General features: G+C 57.8%; 2 protein-coding genes across 7 annotated transcripts; one reads left to right on the top strand and one right to left on the bottom strand.

Moving 5' to 3' along the window:
- The first annotated feature begins 200 nt into the window (after positions 1-200).
- On the top strand, positions 201-12,899 carry KCNJ9 (potassium inwardly rectifying channel subfamily J member 9). 2 transcript variants are annotated; one of them, XM_070608428.1, is made up of 4 exons: positions 201-391; positions 2,652-3,614; positions 6,325-6,554; positions 11,978-12,899. In XM_070608428.1, the coding sequence occupies exons 2-4, from the start codon at positions 2,765-2,767 to the stop codon at positions 12,146-12,148; spliced, it is 1,251 nt and encodes a 416-aa protein (XP_070464529.1). In that variant the 5' UTR covers positions 201-391; positions 2,652-2,764; the 3' UTR covers positions 12,149-12,899. The 2 variants fall into 2 exon arrangements, with proteins under 2 accessions (XP_070464529.1, XP_070464530.1); XM_070608429.1 differs by having other exon boundaries at positions 234-391; positions 2,661-3,614.
- IGSF8 (immunoglobulin superfamily member 8) lies at positions 9,997-17,769 on the bottom strand. Of its 5 annotated transcripts, none has more exons than XM_070608393.1 (8): positions 17,526-17,769; positions 16,907-17,077; positions 13,388-13,765; positions 12,230-12,691; positions 11,445-11,852; positions 10,931-11,344; positions 10,441-10,571; positions 9,997-10,261 (listed from the first exon to the last, which is right to left on the bottom strand). In XM_070608393.1, exons 2-7 carry the CDS (start codon positions 16,947-16,949, stop codon positions 10,456-10,458), a joined length of 1,821 nt encoding a protein of 606 aa, XP_070464494.1. In that variant the 5' UTR covers positions 16,950-17,077; positions 17,526-17,769; the 3' UTR covers positions 9,997-10,261; positions 10,441-10,455. The 5 variants fall into 5 exon arrangements, with proteins under 5 accessions (XP_070464494.1, XP_070464496.1, XP_070464495.1 ...); XM_070608395.1 differs by having other exon boundaries at positions 17,592-17,710; XM_070608394.1 differs by lacking the exon at positions 17,526-17,769 and adding an exon at positions 17,295-17,378.
- Positions 17,770-19,738: the final 1,969 nt, after the last annotated feature.

Genomic DNA, 19,738 nt, shown 5'->3' with positions numbered 1-19,738 from the left:
AGGAAAGAGACAATGTGCCAGCTTTTCTTTTTTTTTTTTTTCCTGAGGGGGTGAGGAGGCAAGCTCTGAGTTGTCCAGGAGGAGAGACTTTGGCTAAAAATAGCTATGGCGTGTGGATCAGCCTCTAGTGGTACCCAGGACTGGGGAGGGGAGGGGGATGCTCTAGAGCTGTCGCCAGACTGGTTGCTGTGGAAACAGGAGAGGAGCAGGGGAGCCTGGGAAGTGGGGATGACACAGATAGCAAGTCCTAGTCAGAGCTGCCGCTACATTTAGGAGAAACAGCAGTGTCTGCGGCTCCCACCCTCCAAGGGGGCTGGGGGGGGGGCGGTCAGGGGCATGGACGCTACCCCCCAGGGGTCTCTGCTGCCGGCTACTCTCCTCTCCACACACTGTGAGTTGAGATGCGGGGAACTTGGGTTTGGGCCCCTGTTTCCCAAGCAAGAGGGGGTTTGGGAAGAGCTGGTTCCTGAGGGAGTTTTCAGCAGATCCTTTTCCAAAAAATAAGCCCCCTTGCTGGCCAGCACTCCCTAGGGGGAGAAAGGGAGATCCAGGAAAATGTGGCCCTGGGGTCTTCTGAAAAGGGGTCACAGTACGCACAAGAAATAAGGAGTAGGCTGGAGGAACAGGAATCTTTGGAGGGAAGTGCAGAAATCAAGTCTTTGGTCCTGGGATAGAGGCAACAATTTCACACCTTTCCTATCCCATTGAGAAAAATGCAGCCCCCATTCAGGAAGACAGGAGATGGGACACAATCAAAAACCTGGATCCCTGGGGCAATGGAGAGGAGGGAGTCATGGGGGCGATCAGATTCTGGGGTTACGTCCCCAGCCCTGGGCAGAGAGATCTGTCTAAGGGGGCAGATTGGGGGTGAGATTACCCAAGACCCTGAGCGAACAGCTGAAAGCCCACCTGGGGCTGAAGATAGGACGAAAGGGACCCAGGTTCTTTTCTGCATGACCTGGGGTCTCTGAGCCAGCGAATGCTTAGAGATCGCTTCTCGAGGACATCCTGGACCTCAGTGAAGGAAACAGAAACCCATTGTAGGGGGAGGGGAAGACCCTACTCTGCCATTGCACTGGGGCTCCTGGACCCTGTGTCCCATGACTCCTCCTTGAAAATAAATGTGTGTGGGAGTGCCTAAGCTTCAAGCCATCTCTTTTTGGTTTCTCCTGCCCTCTACCCCAACACACACACACACACACGCACAGAGCCTCCAGAGGTCTGGCTGCAGAGCCCCTCACTCCAGAACTAAAATTCTGGAGCTCCGGGTTTGGAGTTACATATCCAGGTGGTTTCTCCCCAGGACCTGGTCAAACATCCAGGCCATCTGTGATCCCTGTCACACTCCTTCCTTCCACCACCCCACCCCCTCCACCACGCTCCCCAGCCAGCCCAGGTTTCCTTGGAGGGGGGAGACGGGATGGCTCCCATGAAGAAGGGAAGGTTGTTGAAGAGTCCCAAATCCTTATTCCAAACCTTTCCTTGTGTGCTCCATACATCCTAGGGGCCCCTGGTGCCTAGGGAAGGCTCTGGATCTGTCTCCCAGGGCAGATTACAGCTCAAAGACCTCCTCAGGGGGAAAAATTAGAAGCAAAATCAGGTGTGCTTCCCTTAGAATGTGAGCTTTGGGGCATATGGTGGGGGAGCTGTTATAAGCGTAGTCAATGGGAAGTAGGAGGCTGGGGGAAAAGAATGGAGAGAGTGGGCTAGGTAAATGTGGGTGCTTAGGCTTCACTTGATCTGATTTACTTGTCTCATGATGAATAGGATACTAGAGGGACACAAGCCTAACTCTTGATGAACTCTGCACTTCCTTTACCCCACCTGTCTGTGTGGATCTCATATGCTCTATACCTCCTGCCCATTTTTGGGCTGTCTCCACTGTAGAAAGAACCCAGGGGAGATGGGGCTCACACTACAGCAGCAATGCTCATGGTTAGTCCTCAGGGAGGATTTCCAGTGGGAATTTCCTAAAGTGTGAATGCTCAACCCTTGCACACTGGCGATTTTTCACTTAACTTTCCTCCGCTTTCATTTCCTTCTCCTTTGTAAGCTTGCTCAGAGGAGGAAGATGTGGGAGGAGGTAGAGTAAGTGAGGTGCAGGGAGGGAGGATGGGAAAGATTTTCTGTGTCAGTCTTGGAGTGAACCTCAAAAGAGCCTGGTTAGCCGTCAGGCTGAACTGGAGAGAGCAGTGATTAGGGGACTGCCCTGATATTAGCCAGGGAGGGGGCGGAGGAGGCCTTAGGGCAGGGAGGGCGCCACACCTACAGGAAGATGACCCTGCCTGCCTCCAAGGAGCCCACAGCCTAAGGATTTCAGGAAACTCCCTCCCTGCCTGGGCCTTTTGCCCGGGGATGTCCGGAGGGGCCACACACTCCAGTTAGAGGTGGTACAACCAGGATCTCTCGTACGCTCTTCCCCTGGAAATCATCATCCAACTTGCATAGTGCTATCCAGTTCGTATACATTATCTCATTGACTCTACGATCTTGTGGTCTTGGGGGGCAGCTGGGGTGGTGTGTTTTATTCCCGTTCTACTGATACGGAAATCGAGGCTGAGAGACACGAAGGGACTCGCTCAGAGCCACTTGGAGCTGGCCCGGGGGTCTCCGCCTCTCCCACGGGTCCGTTAACCCGGCCCATCTTTAAGTCCCTGCAGGATCCCCGACGCCGCCGAGGCGCCCGGCGAGGGGCGGCGAGCGGCGGCAGCCCGGGGCCCCCTGCGTCCGCAGGCGCCCACCGCGCTCGCCCTGAGCCGCCGCCATGGCGCAGGAGAACGCCGCCTTCTCGCCGGGGCCCGAGGAGCCGCCGCGCCGCCGCGGCCGCCAGCGCTACGTGGAGAAGGACGGCCGGTGCAACGTGCAGCAGGGCAACGTGCGCGAGACGTACCGCTACCTGACCGACCTCTTCACCACGCTCGTGGACCTGCAGTGGCGCCTCAGCCTGCTCTTCTTCGTGCTCGCCTACGCGCTCACCTGGCTCTTCTTCGGCGCCATCTGGTGGCTGATCGCCTACGGCCGCGGCGACCTGGAGCACCTGGAGGACACGGCGTGGACGCCGTGCGTCAACAACCTCAACGGCTTCGTGGCCGCCTTCCTCTTCTCCATCGAGACGGAGACCACCATCGGCTACGGGCACCGGGTCATCACCGACCAGTGCCCCGAGGGCATCGTGCTGCTGCTGCTGCAGGCCATCCTGGGCTCCATGGTGAACGCCTTCATGGTGGGCTGCATGTTCGTCAAGATCTCGCAGCCCAACAAGCGCGCCGCCACGCTCGTCTTCTCCTCGCACGCCGTGGTGTCGCTGCGCGACGGGCGCCTCTGCCTCATGTTCCGCGTGGGCGACCTGCGCTCCTCGCACATCGTCGAGGCCTCCATCCGCGCCAAGCTCATCCGCTCGCGCCAGACGCTCGAGGGCGAGTTCATCCCGCTGCACCAGACCGACCTCAGCGTGGGCTTCGACACCGGCGACGACCGCCTCTTCCTCGTCTCGCCGCTCGTCATCAGCCACGAGATCGACGCCGCAAGCCCCTTCTGGGAGGCGTCGCGCCGCGCCCTCGAGAGGGACGACTTCGAGATCGTCGTCATCCTCGAGGGCATGGTGGAAGCTACGGGTGCGGGCGGGCCCAGGAGCGGAGCGGGAAACTGGCCTTAGAGGGACCAGGGCCGGGGGAGGGCAGGGCCGCAGAAGGCAGAGGCAGGAAGAGGGACCAGAGAGATGGGGAGGATGGATGGAGAGGCTGGTGGAGGATGAGAGATTGAGGTGAGATGGGGCACCTGGGTTGGGAGGGGTGTGTGAACAAAGTGACCCCGCAGAGAGCCAAGAGAAAGCTTGGAGGAATTCTCCGAAGTCGCCCCAGCCTGGGGCCCTGGGCCGAGAGTTCTGTGTCACTGGGACTAGAGGAGAGTCCTAATAACCGCCAACACTCGCCGGGTGCTTACTCTGTGCCATGCACGGCTCCAAAGCACTTTACACCCCTGAGTTCATCTGAACTTAACAAGAACCCCACGAAGGGAACTTCTTGTTATTGTGCTCATTTTTCAGAGAGGAGATTGCCCCAACGAGAGGTTAAATAAGTTGTCCACAGTTATAAGCTAAATAAGTGGCCACACCATTTGTAGGCGTGGATAGGACACAGGCAGTCTGGCTTTGGTTTTTAGTGGTTCCAGCACTGGAAGGAGGGCTTAGCTTGGGCGGTTTTCTCATTGCGGAGAGGTATAGGGCCCTGGAATTTGGTGGTGAGGGTTTTCCATTACTTGAGTTATCCCTAGGCTGGACCGTAGGGAGAGGGATCCCTTCTGCCTCAGTTTCCCCATCCATCAAAAGATTCTTCCACTGACAAAAACTTACACTGACAAAGGAAATAGATGATCTTAGCATTTCTAACCCCTTCCTAGACGGAACTGTGATGTCAGCACTTCCACCTCAGGCCTGCACAGTGAAGGGTTTGGGAGCAGGTAGGAAAAGAGCAGTGCAGGGAGGGCAAATGGGGTCCTTTGGGACTTGCATCTGCAAGTGGGAAGAGGATAAAACAAACTGCAAGTGGATAAGCAAAGGCCCACAAGGGGGCCCTGCAGTTCCTGCCACCGTTGCTGAAGCTGTGCCCTCTGCTGGCTTCTCCCGCAGGCTAGGCCTTCTGACCCCGCCCTGGCCCCTCACGCTGAGTCTGCTTCACCACCCTCTGCTTCAGTGGGTCCTGTTCCTTCCTTACTCCCCCATCTCCTCCCTGCTCCTTCCCCTTCCCCAACTCACCCGTTCCCTTTCCTCTCTATCTCTCTGGCTGTCACTCCTTTGCCATCACCTGAGGCGACCCCTCTCCTTACAGGGAAGCCCCTGATCAGCCCTCTTTCCCTTTGTATCCCAGCCTCTCCCTCTCTTCCTCACAGCCCCTCTCTCCCCAGTGTCCCTTTTGCCTCTTCTTCCCTTTCCCCCACTGGATCTTTCCTATTCCAGCCTTCACCAAAGGAACCAAGAATACCAATGTCCCCAAGATGTCTCAGGATGGGGCTTTCAATGTTGAGAGGCAGTCTCCGGTTAGCTCACATTCACTCTTCCATGGTCCTCTCCCCTCCCCAACATCCTACCCCCCCCCCCCCGCCCCCCGTTTGGAGGGCACCATGGGCTGGGGGAGATCCTGGGGTAAGAGGAGAATCGCCTGCCCTGGTGGGTGAGCCAGCCCAACAGGGAGGACAGGACACAGGCTCAGGGCAAGGAGGACTGGGGGCGGGCGGGGGTGGAGAACACAGGGATGGAGGGTGTCTGATTTTTCTAGACAGACACAGCTAGAAAGGATGGTAATATTTTGGGTGAGACAGTCAGGATCCAAAATGCTTTTGAAAAGCAAGTATAATGAGCCAAAACCCAACAAGATGACATTTAAAAGGAATAAATATAAAATTCTACATTTAGGCTTTAAAAAAATCACTTATGTAAGCACAGCATGGAAGAGCTCTGGTGAAAAAAGAACTGGGGGTTTTAGTTGGCCACAGGCTTAATGTTGCAGCAGTGTGATACAGCTTCCAAAGATGTTTATGTAACCTTGGGCCCTATTAGCTAAAGCATCATGGCCAAAAGAGAGAAGTGGTGAGCCCTCTTTTATGCATGGATCAGGCTACAACTGGAGTATTTATCACACTCAAAGTGCTTAAAGGATCCTCCATGGCCATTCTGGTTTGCAGTCAAGAATGAAAAACTTTTGGAAGGCAGATCACATGAGGAATGATGGAGGGAGACAGGGATGTTCAGCCTAAAGAAGAGAAGACATGATGGAACCTGAGACTCCAGTTTTCAGATACTCGAAGGGGTGTCAGATGGCAGGGGAATGAAACCAAGGGGTGGAAATCCCAGGAGGCAGATTTTAGCTCTTTATAAAGAAGAATGATCCAACCATTAGAGCCATCAACACAAAGAAGTGGGCTCCTTATGAGGTAGTGAGCTCTCAGTTCTGGGAGGTAATCAAGCACAAGCTAGTTGCTCATTATTGGGAATGCTCCAATGGGGAGCCCTGTCTGGAGAGGGAAGTTGAAATAGATGATCCCTAAGGTCAGTTTCAAGGTTAAGCTTCTCTGTTTGACATCTCCAGTGGAGAGGAGGGTAGAGCCTGGGCTAGAGATTAAGAGGGGTGGGGACAAATGTGGAAGAGGGTGAGGGAGCTGGGCAAGTACAGGAGCTGGGAAGAAGGAGAAAGTGGGCTGGACCAAAGTGGAGTAGGGGTCCTCGGGGAGAAATATAGGGAAGGGTGCTGGGAAGAGGGATGTGGAATGAGAGGTGAGAGAGGGAAGCCCGGGGCTGGGATACCCCCTGACCCATGCGTCTCTCCTCAGGAATGACGTGCCAAGCTCGGAGCTCCTACCTGGTGGACGAGGTGCTGTGGGGCCACCGCTTCACATCAGTGCTGACCCTGGAGGATGGCTTCTACGAGGTGGACTATGCCAGCTTCCATGAGACCTTTGAGGTGCCCACCCCCTCTTGCAGTGCCCGGGAGCTGGCTGAGGCTGCAGCCCGCCTTGATGCCCATCTCTACTGGTCCATCCCCAGCCGGCTGGATGAGAAGGTGGAAGAGGAAGGGGTGGGGGAAGGGGCAGGGGGAGGGGCTGGAGTTGACAAAGAGCAGAATGGCTGCCTGCCACCCCCAGAGAGTGAGTCCAAAGTGTGACCAGTTTCCTCCAGACCCCTGTGGCAGGGCCAGACACAGGCACCTGGGGAGCTGGATGTGAGAGGTGGAGAAGGAGGCTAGGCCCCTGGGAATACACTAAAGCTGGAGAGGCCCCCTCAGAATCTCGAGACTCGGATCCAATACGGAAAGGAGGGCTCCTGATTTCAGGAGAATGAAGGGTGGGGATGAGAGAACTTACCAGCCTGTCTGTATGTGACTTCACATCTGTTCTTGAGTGGATGGATAGACAGAAGGATGGACTTATGTGGATTGGATGGGAAGGTGGATAGACAGCTGATGGATAGCCAGTGGACCAACAGACAGGTGTACACTCAGGGCTGCTGCTAACCCACAGAGCATCTTTGTGAAATCTTGAAAAGGCGCCCTTTTCCTCCAGACCGACGCCGCCCCAAACCAGGGTACATGGCTTGGGGAGTAGAGTGTGGGCTGGAGTTTGGTCCCCACTCACCTCCTCAGCCATCTTCCCTGTGTCTGGCACACCTGTTTCACTGGACACAGTAGCCTGAGTGGCCCAGAGGAGAGGAAGGTGGAAAGGCAGAGATAAGGAGGGTGCCCTGCCAGCTCTACCCCCACCACTGTGACAGGCCAAGCAGAGGACGAAAGGCTGCTGGGGTGGCTCAGCAGGGTATGGATGACCTTGTCCACATAAGCAGGGCAACATGCAGTGGGGGAGATGCCAGAACCGGGGCCCTGGAGCAGGGCCTGGAGAAGGACAAGAGATGGCTCTTTTCTGACAGTAGAGTGAGATCTCATAAGTACCACTGTGGAGGCAGGAGGGGAGAGAGAGGTTTCGAGGAGGAAGAAGGCCCAGGGCAGAGATGGACAAAATGAGTTCACTAGAGCTGGGACACAGGAGCCCTTGGGAAAGCAGAACTAGTCTTAGGGCACCATGAGAAGGAGTCATTCAGATCATTCATTGGGTGCCCAGTGGGTACTGAGCACTGACCCAGTACCATGTGGGGTGGACAGTCAGAGACTCGATTCCATGCTTGGAATACAGCATGCATGGGGGACACAGAGAAATACACTCGTGGCCAGTGAACAAGATATGGTTGAAACTGTGAACCTGAGCCATCTCTTGGAGCAGGGGGTGGGAGGGTTTGGTTATCAGAAGGCTAGGGATTGAGTAAGCAGAGAACGATCTGAGTCAGCAGTTAGAAAACTCGAGTGGGCCTCAGGGTCACCTGGAGGACTTGTGAGAACACAGATTGCCGGGCCCCACTCCCAGGGCTTCTGACTCAGTAGGTCTGGGGTGGAGACCAAAAGTTTGCATTTCTGACAAGTTCCCAGGTCCTGCTGATGCCGCTGGAATGGGGACCGTACTGTGGAACCACTGCTCTCAGCAAAGACTTGGAGGTCATATCAGGAGGTGGGGCCTACAAGCTGAGCAGAAGCTGCGGATCTCTGGGGGAGGAGACTGAAATATAAAGGGTGGAGTATTGGGCGGGGCGAGGGACCCTGAAACCCAGGCTGAAGAGTCTTAACTCTGGGCCTGGGGACTCACCCATCAGTGGAAATAAGGCAGTGACAAGCTGGCAGTGGTGTTTTGGGAAGATGAGTAGGCAAGACAGATGGGATGAAGCAGTCTGGAGGCCTGGAGGGGATTCTTGGAGAGGTGGGGGGAAGCTGGAACAGGAAGGGCATGCGTGACAAAGGATCGAATCCTCTGCGGGGCTTAAGAGGCAGGATTGAAAGTGGGAGAAAATGTAAGAGAGGAGCGAGGAGTCCAAACATCTGGTCTGTCTGTGGCCTGCTGTCTGCCCACCTGGGACAGGAGTCCCTGGAGACACATATTCCCACCCTATGTCCACCCCCTTCCTGGTGTCATCCCAGTCACCAGGAGCAAAGTCCCTGGTTGGTGATGGGGGAGCAGCGGCAAAGGTAGAGGGGACCTGAGGCTGGCCTCCCGGGAGAAGTCTGTGTCCAGGCAGGCACACCCTCAGACAGCACTGGCCTAGCAATGACCTCCATTCCTTGGCCCTGGCTACACCCTACTCCTGTCCTTTAATAAAAGTCTGAGCCCTTTCAGGGAAAGCACGCCAGTCTGCTCCATTCCAGGCTGGGAAGCTGGGGTCCTGTGGGACACTGTGCCTCCTGGAAGCAGGAAAGGGGGTCACGGAGGGAGCCCATGCCAGCTTGGGCCCACTCAGAGAGTTGCCTCGAGGCACAGGGTCACCTGGGTCACCATCAGTCAAAGATGAGGTCTCGGAACCCTGGTGCCAGCTGTTCCCCCAAGAACAAAGGTTGGGGTGTGGGATGGGGAGTCCTTTTGCTTTAATTCAGTGAAACAGGAGGAGTCTGGAGAGGAGGGAGTGGGCTGTTTGTAGCCACACACACACACTCACACAGTAGTTAACCCATTGCAATTGCACAGGCAGAGAAACTGAGGCTGCGTGGAAGTCACGAGACCCCGGCACGCCTCTCCTTGCTGCTCAGTCACCGCTCAGGGCACCGCTGTGGACAGTGCAAGGAGTCAGGAGCCCTGGGTTCTAGCCCTGACGCTGTCGTTAATGAGCTCTGTGACTCTGGGCAAGTCACATCACTTCTCTGGGCCTCAGTTTCCCCTTCTGTAAAAATAACACTTAGCAAACTAGTAATGCTCACTAAATGTTTAAATAACTGAATTGAAAGAGGGAGACTGGGTGCCTCTTAAGCTGCAGTGCAGCTAAGACTTCTAGGATCAGAGAATCCTTAGGCAGAGACAAATTCAGGGAGACCCTGGGACACTGGAGGAGGGTGAGGCAAGGCTTGGGGGTACGTGCAGGCCATGGGGGCGGGTATGTGCTGGGCTTTGTGGACACACAGGCCTTCCCCTGAGTACTGGGCCACCCGGGGGCTGTGTTTTAGGACTTCTATTCTGCTGCTGTCAGACAGAAGGAGGAGGATCAAGAGGAAAAAGGCAGAGGCCCCAGGGCCTGGTGGGAGGAGTCAGGCCCAAGACTAACTGGACTAGGAGAATGAGGCAGGCAGAGTGGTGCGGGCAACTCAGAAAAGGGCACTGGTCCTGGCAGCCCCTGTCCTATGACTTGAACGCTAGGAGAGGGGACGGGCTAAGCTGGAACTCACCCCCCCTTTTTGTGCTCCCCTCCATGAGTAGGAGTCCCAACAGTGATCGGCTTGGCACTGACAGCCCAGGCAGCAGATGGGACCCAGGTGTCCTCTCCTGGGGTAGGTGGCATGGCCCACAGAGGCCAGATGGTGTTTGTGGTGGGAAGAGAGGCCTGTGTCATCCAGAATAGGTTGTCAGCCCCAACGACCTCTCTGCCATACACCCAGCCTTTTACAGCCTCATGGCAGGGAAGACACCACCAGCCCTGGATTTTATAAAACAAGTTTATTCACATTTTAGAAAAACTAATTCTTGGACAGGGAATGGCCTCCCTATAGGTTGGGTATGAGATGAAGAACAGAAGGCCAGAGGGAGGAGTTCGGGAAGGAAGGAGTGGGGAATGGGGGCCATGTCCCCCACTCTGGCTGGGGGTAGGTCAAATAAATTAAAAGAAGGGCAGACAGAGGGATAGGGTATCCAGGCAACCAGAGGCAGGCTTGGAGCTGGGCTGGAAGACGGTCAACACCTGCGAGAACTAGAGAGAGAGCGTGGAGGGGCTAAGGAGAGAGTCCTGAGTGGGACTCTCCCCTGGCCCGCACTCGTTAACAGGGTCCTGCAGAACTGAGAGCCGGCTAGTCCTCCTCCAGGCGGGGCCAGGGAGGGACAGCTCATCTTAGGACTGGGGGAGACAACGCTGGGGGTCTTTTCCCTCACCTGGGGAGCCAGGGATCACCGTTTTCGCAGCCTCTTCATGAAGCAGCAGGTGATAGTGCCAAGGACAATGGCACCGGTGAGGAAGGCAACCCCTGCACCCACCAGCAGGGGCACGAGCAGGGTGTCCAGGGCTGGGTGAGAAAGGAGGGCTGTGTTCAGCCTGGGGTGCCACTGCCCTCCACCCACTGTCCCACTTGTGTCCCAGCACCTTCCCTATCAAGTTGTCTGCACCCACCTCCTCCCCATGCAGAGATAGCCCTCCCCTGTCTGCCCCCTGCCCTATCTGCACTCAAGTCAACCTTCACCACCAAGGACCCTGGGGCAGATGGGCCCTGGAGGGCTGAGAGCTGGATTTCCAAGACCCTTCGTGGGAAGTGATGCCGAGGAGAAAGGGGAGAGTAGCAGGGGGCTCAGACGGAAAGGGAGGCAGAAGAGCATGGAGCTGGAGGAAGGCGGCGAGTGAGAAGGGGGAGAGCGGGCAGTCACTCACCATGCGTGTAGGGGTAGACTGTGACAGGCCCCGAGCGGGCGCTGCCCGCCTGGTACCAGCTGTAGTCAGTATGCTGCACCCAGGCGCTGGGGGCACAGTGGTACACGCCTTCGTCCTCGGGCCCCAAGCCATGTAGTCTCAGCCGATGGCTTCGGGGCCCCACCAGCTCCACACTGACGGGGCCTCCTCCGGGCCGGACCCCCAGCTCTGCCACACCGTCCCGGCCCACGCCACCCACTAGCTGGGCAGGGGCAGAGCTCAGCTCCCCCTCTTCTGGTCGCTCCACCCACCAGCTGGCTGCCAGCCGCAGCCCCGGGGGCCCACCCCGCACAGAGATGTTGCAGAGCAGGGAAGCCGTCTCCCCGCGGTACACGGTGCCTCCTGCCAGCCATGCCACAGCCTCCAGCACCACACCTGCAGAACAAAGGATGTGGGCTCAGAAGGCACAGAAACAGAAAGAAAAGGTTTCTACAGGCCCTAAACCCTGTCAAGGGTCCGACCCACCCCCTCTCACCTTCCTCTCGCACATGCACAGGGAGGGGCCGGGAGCGGGCACTGGCTGCCTCACGAAGCCGGGCCCCAGACCCTCGAACGTAGGCCTTGGCGAGGCAGCGGTAGGTGCCCGCATCACCAGGCCTGGCAGCCTCCAGCCGTAGCCGGTAGGTTCTGGAAGCAACCTTCTCCATGGCTATGTGCCGCCCTTCATAGCCAGGGCCCAGGCTGCCCACACCCTCTGTGTCCAGCTGGGCAACCAGGCGGCCAGGCCCAGGTGCCCCCGCAGGTGCCATCTCCCAGCCCACAGAGTACGCAGCATGACGGCCTGGCGGGGGCAGTGCTCCTGACACATTGCACAGCAGTTCCAACGGCTCCCCTGGGCCGATCCGACGTTCACCGGGCCCCACTGCCACTGCTAGCTGGCTGGCTGAAACACAGGAGCAGGGAAGGGGTGTCATGGAGGCAGGAGGGGGCACAGAGCACCTGACTCCCCAACTGTATGTAGTTCCTTCTTTGACCACAGCACTTCAGGGCCACCCATCTGCCCCACAGGGTATGACCAGCTTCCCCACCCAGGGGTCTGACTCTCACCCCTCAGCCATGACCCTGCGACCTCCACACCCAACTTCTGAGCAGAGAAGAGCCATCATGGAGAGAGAAGGGAGCAATGCTAACAAGACTGCTCACTCTAGCGAAGGTGGGCTCCCTGGAGTCAGACGATGACCATCTAGTGCCCCTGGTGGCCACGGTGCCCACTGAGATAGCCTGGCTCCCGGCTCCCACCGTGGGGCACGTGGCACTCACACAGCGTCTGCACGTCCACGTGGGCCAGGACAGCCCTCTTTTCTGCGATCTGGGCCCAGCTGCCATCAGGATCCTGAATCCACTCGGCGGCAGTGCAGTGGTAGGTGCCCGCATCCTCTGCCTGGGCGCCCCCCACCACCATGCGGTACTGCTCAGTCCCCTCCTTGCCCAGCCGCAGCTCCCCTGCAGCCAGCCGCTCAGCATAGGGTGCTCCGGCCTCCACGGCCAGGTCGGGCCGGAGTCCCACCACCTCCTGCAGAGTCGCTCGCCCCACTGGTGCCTCGGGCACGGCTCGCCCAAAGGACACCGCCAGGTGTGTGTGCTTCTGCGTGCTCGTCCGCGCCAGGCAGCCCAGTGCCAGCTCCTGCCCCTCATGCACCATCAGGCGAGGGGGTGAAGCTGGGGCCTGGCGGCCTCGGGGTCCTGGGGGGTAGGCAGACACCTGCAGCACATCTGGAAGAACTGAAGAGAAGAGCGGGAGTGAGGAAGGACTGGGAGCGGGCGGCCGTTGTTACTGTTTCCTACATACGACCTGTTTCCCTAAATAGACTGTGAGCTCCTAGAGGGTAAAGGCTTCATGTGGAATTATTTCTTCTGTAACCCAGTGGTGCCAAGAACAGTGCTGGGCACACAGCAGGCACTCAATAAATACTTGTTGAATTTCACAGAACCAGCCCATCGCCAACTCACTCTTATGTTTGGGACTGAGCCCCGTTTGAAATACTCAGAAAAGTGGCTCTGTCTTCCTTCTCAGAAGACAAAGAAACTTAAGAGAACAAGAATGTCACATGGCCTCACTCCTCCCACCCTACCTCTACTTTCTCCCCCGCCTCCCCCAGATCTGGATCCTGGAATCTCCAGGAATGGAGTCCTTCACCCTCTCACGCTCCCCAACCCTCTCGGGGAATGGAGAGGGGACTGGACAGCTTAAGGACACCTCTCTCTCTCCCAGGAGGTGGCTCGGTAGAGTAAGAAGAGCAGTGGACTGGAATGAAGAGATCTGGGTTAGAGTCCAGACTAGCCACTAACTTGTTGGGTGACTGTGCAATCACTTGACCTCTTTGGGCCTCAGGTTCCTCGGCCGAAAAACCTGAGAGTGGTTAGATAGGTCCCTCCTGGTCCTGACTTTCTGCCTTTTGGGTGGGTGTGGCCCAGTACCTCGCAGTTCCACCTTGCCGCTGTAGCTGCCCAGGTAGCGGGCATCAGTGGAGGGTGTGTAGCACTCGTAAATGCCAGCGTCTTGGGCCTGCAGGTGAGCAATCTTGAGCACCACGGCATCACCCTGCAGACGCTGCACCTGCACCTCACCAGCCGCCACTCGGGGCCCGAAGACGGCGTAGGAGAACCGGGAATCCCTGGTGCTGACAATGCCCAGTGCAGCCTCTGGGGCCTCAGGCCTGTACAGGAACCACTCAAAGTCCTGCTGGGCAGGGCCCTCGTAGCCACTGACATTGCAAGAGATGGAGATGGCTGTGCCAGCCACGCGGTACAGGGGCCCCTTGGGGACCAGCACCTCCCGGGCACAGCACCCGACTCCTGTAGGGAAGGACAGGAGAAGTTGAGCAGGCCTGGGTCCCCATCGCATCCCCCCACTACCAGCACCATTTTTGACCCCTGCACATGAAAGGAAAGGAAACCTGGGGAAAGTTGGGACACAGCTTGACCCTGTCCTGAGAACAGGGAAAGGATGCTGAGAGGTAAGACACCTGGCTCTCAAGGAGGTGGTATAGAGCCAGGTTTGCCTTGGAACCCAGAAACATCCCATTTCTGGCAGGCCAGAAGCAGAGCGCACGGAGCAGAAAGGAGTACCTACATCTGCTTCCTGATTTAACCATTCCTGGATTGCCTCACCGTCTCTCCACTCTCCTGTCTGCAGTCCCCTGCTCCAGGCCTGGTCAGCACAGCCTTCTAACTAAAGGATTCTGAGACCACATGTCCCCCTCCTTTGTTTGAGGGAAGCTGGCAAAATCTTGCTCAGAAGGGCTGGTGGGCTCAGCTGTGTCACCTGGGCCAGGGGACTCCAGACAATGGAGCCAGTGGCCTGAGCAGGACAGGGCACAGACCCAGTCAGTTCTCACCACACAATGCCCTCCCCGCTCCAGCTGTGCCATGAGCTCACTTCTCCCACCCCACAGGGCTGCCAAGGCAGCTGAGGCTTATGGGGCAAGAACAAGCCTCTGCCCTGGCTTCTGGGGGCAGAAGATCCCCTCCCCACCAGCCCAGGCCTGCCAATCTTCTTGCTGGCCCAGCTGATGCACAATGCACCCCCCCAACTCCCTAACAAAAGCCTTTATTTGCATATGGTGTGCATTCATTTACATATGGTTCCCTTTCTGTAGGGAGACACTAAACCCCGAGCTGCCCCTTCCCATCTTCCTCTCCTCAGAGAGGCCAAAACCTCTTCTTCACTCTGGCCCCACCCCCAGACCCCAGCCTGCTCCAGCAGACACTCCTGGCAGCCTTGAAGGGTTCAGCTTCTTCCTTCTCTCCTTCCATCCTTCCATAGCCCCTCTAGATAAGACTACAGAACCGCAGAATGTAAGGAGGGCTGCGTCAGCCCCCTGCCTCCATTTTACAGATGAGCAAGTAAGGCAGGAGAAGTATAATGTCTTGGCCAAGATCCTACTGTCCTTGGATGGCTTCCACATGCCCCTGCAGAGGGACAAAGCCAGGGAGGAAGATGGGGAACTCCAAGGCCAGGCCTGTGGGGACTGACTTCACCAACCAGAATGGCACTCCCAGGGGCATACCCAGGGCCTTTCTGCAAAGGCTGGAGGAAAACACCAAGTCCGTGGTCAAACTCTGTCCTCCAGTCCCCCCAGAAGGGCTCCCCTTGACTTTCCCTCCTGAGCTGGGCTAATCTTAGCCCCGTCTTCCTGTGGCCGAGTCACAAGGAGAACTTATGGTTGCTTGGTTAGAGCACAGGCTGGAAGTCACGAGGTCGGGTTCCAGCCCTATCCTCTCCCCAGCTATATGGCCTGGCCCTGGCCCTTCCTCCCAGGCCTCAGTTTCCACACTGGAGGAGAGCTAAGAGCTTCCACTCAGACAAGGAGAGTGAGTGTGTGACTCAGGAGGGCCCTGCCCAAGGGTGTTTCATAATCAGTGATGGAGGAGACAGCTGAGCTGACACCTTCCCTGGCCTCCGGGCAGACTCTGCTCAGAAGGGCCCCCTCCCACCTTCCTGGCTCCACAACTGCTGATGCTTGGAGATCCCCATGGGAAAGTCACCCCCACAGCCTTAGGAAAGGAGCTGCCAGGCTGCGCTCTCTCCCCAGCCAGGTCCCCTCATGGGTGTTAGAGAGGGAAGGGAGAACAAAGAGGCCTGCTTTGTAGTCAGATGGATCTGGGTTCAAATCCTAGCCCCAACACTCACAAGATGTGTTCTTTGGGGCAAGTTACTTCATCTTCCTCATCTGCAAAATGAACCTAAGTGCCTGTATGGGGCAGGCGCTTCCATCTCTGTGCACCACACTGCCCCACCTCCCCTGGGCTTCTCTCTGCTCCATGCTGTCCATTGGGGAAAACGGGCCAAGTGCTAGGCAACGGGGCCCCACAGCTCCTTCCTCTGTACATCCTCCTGCCTCCCACCCAGGGCCCCACGGAGAGGACTCATTCTAGTCCCACAGGGCCCAGGGACCTATGCAGCAGGGGGAGATGCTGCTTGACACTGCAGTGGAGCTCTCGTCTAGAAACAGGCAGCTGGGGCTACGTCAGCCTGCGACTTGACTATGGCAGCTCCGAATTCTAGCGGAGAGGCCACCCCCCCAGCCCCCACTCTGTGCTCTTATTTTAAGGGCTTCAGTCTCCTGAACATCTGTACTGGTATGTCACTGCCTTCGTGCCGTATTCCTCCCCAGACCAACTTCTACAGGGAACCCTCCAGTTCAGGCCAAAACCAATTCCACTCTCACTGCCCTCATGCATCCAGCAGTGGTGGCCCAGAACACCTCCCCGTGAACACCCACCATGAGACACAGGGTGCTTGGAGATCCCAGCATCAGTCTCCATGGAGTCTGGTTTCTCCTAAAGCAGGGAAGCTGGGACTAAGGGGGTGTGAAACGGTAGGAGGCAATAGAGCCAACTGCCATCTGGGAGAGGGAAAGTGGGGCAAAGGGAGACCTGCCCAGGATGGAGATGGGGGTGAGAGAGCGAACTGTCCCCAACCTCAGATGATGAAGGGGGGTGGGGGCAATTAGGGGAGACTTACTTCAAATGTCGTGGTTAGAACCAGCCCCTAGGCCTCCAGCCAACCCCAGGCAATTATGAAGCCAGGTAGGCACTGCCCACGCAGGGCGGGCACCCAAGGCTGGGCCTGATGCTGACTGTGAGGCAGAGAGGAGTCGCAGCATTTGGGTGCAGCGACCCCAGGACCTGAGTATGCCGGCTGAGAAGTGGGGCCTGGCCCCCGGAGGCCTGGCGGTCCCTGAGGCGGCACCTCGGTGTGTCCTCACTGTGCCCCACCCCGAGGCCTAGAGCTGGGGAGCCTTCACCCCCGCCAAGACTAGCTCGGCGGGCAACCATAAAGGGCAGATGGGTGTCGAGCCTAGGGAGGCTGGAGGCGCCCCTGACAGAGGAGGGTGCTAGGAGCTCCGAAACGCTGGGGAGGCGGCCACAGTGGGCGCCAGGTGGCAGGCACCTGCCTGGCGGGGCGGAGGGCCGGGCGGGGGCCGGGCTTACCCAGCATTAGCAGCAGCAGCAGCGGAGGACCGAGGGCGCCCATCCTGCGCGGCCCGCTCTGGGAAGGCTCCGGGGGACGGCGCGGGCTCTGGGTGGCCGGGAACTCAGGGGGCGCATGCCCAGGTGGGGGGCACGAAGCGGAGCAGCCAGGCGTGGGTGCGCGGAGCCGAGCTGAGCAGAACGGGAGCTGCCAAGTCCCCTCCTTCCTCCCCTCCGCTTCCCCTCCTCCTCCTCCCCCTGCTTTCCCTCCCGCCTCGGTGACTCCGGAGACCGTTCCCGCCCCGCCCTGCCCGGGCCCCGCCCCCGCCCGGGCCCCGGCCCCGCCCCGGCCCCGGCCCCGGGCTCCAGACCCCGCCCGGGTCCCCAGCCTGCCTTGACCTCTCCTGACCCTGGCCCCGCCCTGGTCCCCGGCTCGGTCCTGACCCAGGTCCTGGACCTCGGCCCCGGCTCCGCCTGCCGCTGTTACTGACTCCGCCCTGACCCCACCCCCAACCCCTCCCGCCTCGGACCCCGGCTCCGCCCCGACCCCGCCCCGCCCCCCGGCCAGCTCGAACAGGCGGCACCTGGGCTCAGCTAAATCCCCGCCCAGCTCCGCGCAGAGCCCACCCCCATCCCGCACCTGCCGAGCTTTTCCTGAGTTGGGTGCCGGGACCCTGGGGTCGGTTAGGTGACTATAGCCACGCACTTAGAATCCAATTATTTGCTCTGGGCCGCTAGGCCTCACCGCAAACCCCGCAGAAGTGGGGATGGGTCGGACCCAGGAGTTCCGGAAGGCGGAGGATCTGGGCCGAAAGGCGTGTCAGGGCTCTTCAAGGTCACGGCAGATGGGTTTGCCACCCCCTCGGGGCAGAACCAGAGGAAGTGGGTTAGGAGGGTGGGCCGTCTGGGCGCCGTCACTTCCTGGTTGGTGATCCTGGTCAAATTGCTTAACCTCTTTCAACCTCAGTTATCTTGTGGGCAAATCGAGGTGGGATGACGTGCACCCCAACGGGTTTTGTAACGATTAATTGAGATAATGTACATAAAGTGCTGGGCACAGGATGACGCAAAATAGAAGTTAGGATGTCTTTTTTGCTTTGTTTTTGAGTTATTATTTAAACTACTTCTAATAAAGGGTTTCATTTAGTCTTAAGGAGAGGGTGAGCCTGCAGTTTAAGTGAAGGTGTCTCTATTTCCAGGGAGGACAGCTCTGCACTGGGAAAGGTGGGGCCTGCCCTGGAGGTGGGAGAATGGAAGAGGCATCTTTCTCAGGTGCTCTGTCTCTTCCTCAACTATGGAGAAGGTGGGGAGTGGGGAGGGGCAGGAAGTGTGTGGCCAGAATGAGAGGAAGGGACAACCCCCTCTGCAAAGCTAAGGTTGTCAAAGTGGCCTTCAGTGGGAAGTGACCCCAGACCACCTTCACCTTCTAACACCCTACCTGCCCACACTCATCCCCCAACCCTCCCACTCACTCCCACCCCCTTTTACGGAGGAGGAAATCGAAGCCCTGAGAGCAGAAGTGGCACAGGCCAGACCAGACCTTCCTTGACTCTGTCCCTAGAGCCTGGCGCAGGGCCTGGCTCAGAGAGGTGCTCAGTTGCAGCCACATTCAGAGAGAGACCGAAGAAACTCCGAGGCAAAATGCTGGGGACCCCAAAGGGAAATCAGAGGTCCGCTCTCCCCTCCCAATACTTCCAGGACCAGCCCAGGACCAGCCCAGGGACAGAGCAGCAGGGTGCTTGTTTCCTCCCACACTGACATATCCACAGCCTGATTCCTCTAGATCCGTTTCGCCTAAATCCATCCACAGGCCAGACTGAAGTACATGGAAGCTGAAAGGCACTCTCCCTTTGTTTGGGAGTGGAACGGACTTAATGCCTTCCTGATGCTTGAGAGATGAGAGATGTTGCCGATCATCATCATCATCATTGATGCCATTTTGGGGATGCCCACACACAATAAGGCCCTTTTGGATATTATTTCTAGTCTTTACAGCATATTTTTCTAGATGGCGTCATTTAACAGATGAGAAACCTGAGGTTCAAGAAAAGTTAAGCATTTTGTCCAAAGCCACATAGCTTTTAAGTGGCCAAGATATGACAAATTCAGCCCCAAATCTTCCCACACCCCACTCTCTCTCTTCCCAAGCCTCTGCACCCTATACACTCAGTCATTCAACAAATAACTGATTGGGCCAGGCCTCCTACTGGGCACTGGAGATGCTATGGTAAATGAGGCCCACATGGCTCCCTGCCTTGAGGGACTACAGTCATTCCACGGAGACCTAGCAAAAGCAAGTAACAACCAACCCCCAGGATGAGCGTTATGAGAGGGGACTCACAGGGAGCTGACAGCACCTATGGCTTGGGGCTGGGAGGGAGCTGGGGGAAGGTAAGTGTCAAGGGGCTGGGCTGGGTCTCCAGTGGGGAAGAGGCCCCGGGAGAACACTGTGGGCTTCCACAGGCTCCTCCCTAGACTGTGAGTTCTGGAGGCCGCCAGCAGGGGGCGCCCATAGCCCAGGCCTGAGTCCCCTCCTCAGATGTTTATGTAACTGGGAAAACTGAGGGGAGGAGAGCAAAGCCCTAGGCAGGAGGCGCTTCACACATACAGACAGATGCACGTACCCAGGATAACACAGAGGAGCTTCATACAGAAAGACGTCACACACACAGCCCCCCAACAGAGCGAGGCACAGACACACGTACACACAACACAAGCACCTGTTGCAAGGGATATATGACGCAGACTGCAGAGCGCTCCTGTACCCGCCCCTGGCCCATTAAAAAACTACACAGGCTTAACCGCACCTTAGCTGGTGCCTGTGTGGGGGGTGAGCAGGGAAAGGAGTGAGGC

This window comes from Equus przewalskii, unplaced genomic scaffold, assembly GCF_037783145.1.
Source record: "Equus przewalskii isolate Varuska unplaced genomic scaffold, EquPr2 ChrUn-6, whole genome shotgun sequence".
NCBI classification, from domain to species: domain Eukaryota; kingdom Metazoa; phylum Chordata; class Mammalia; order Perissodactyla; family Equidae; genus Equus; species Equus przewalskii.
This window is presented reverse-complemented; position numbering and strand designations above follow the sequence as displayed.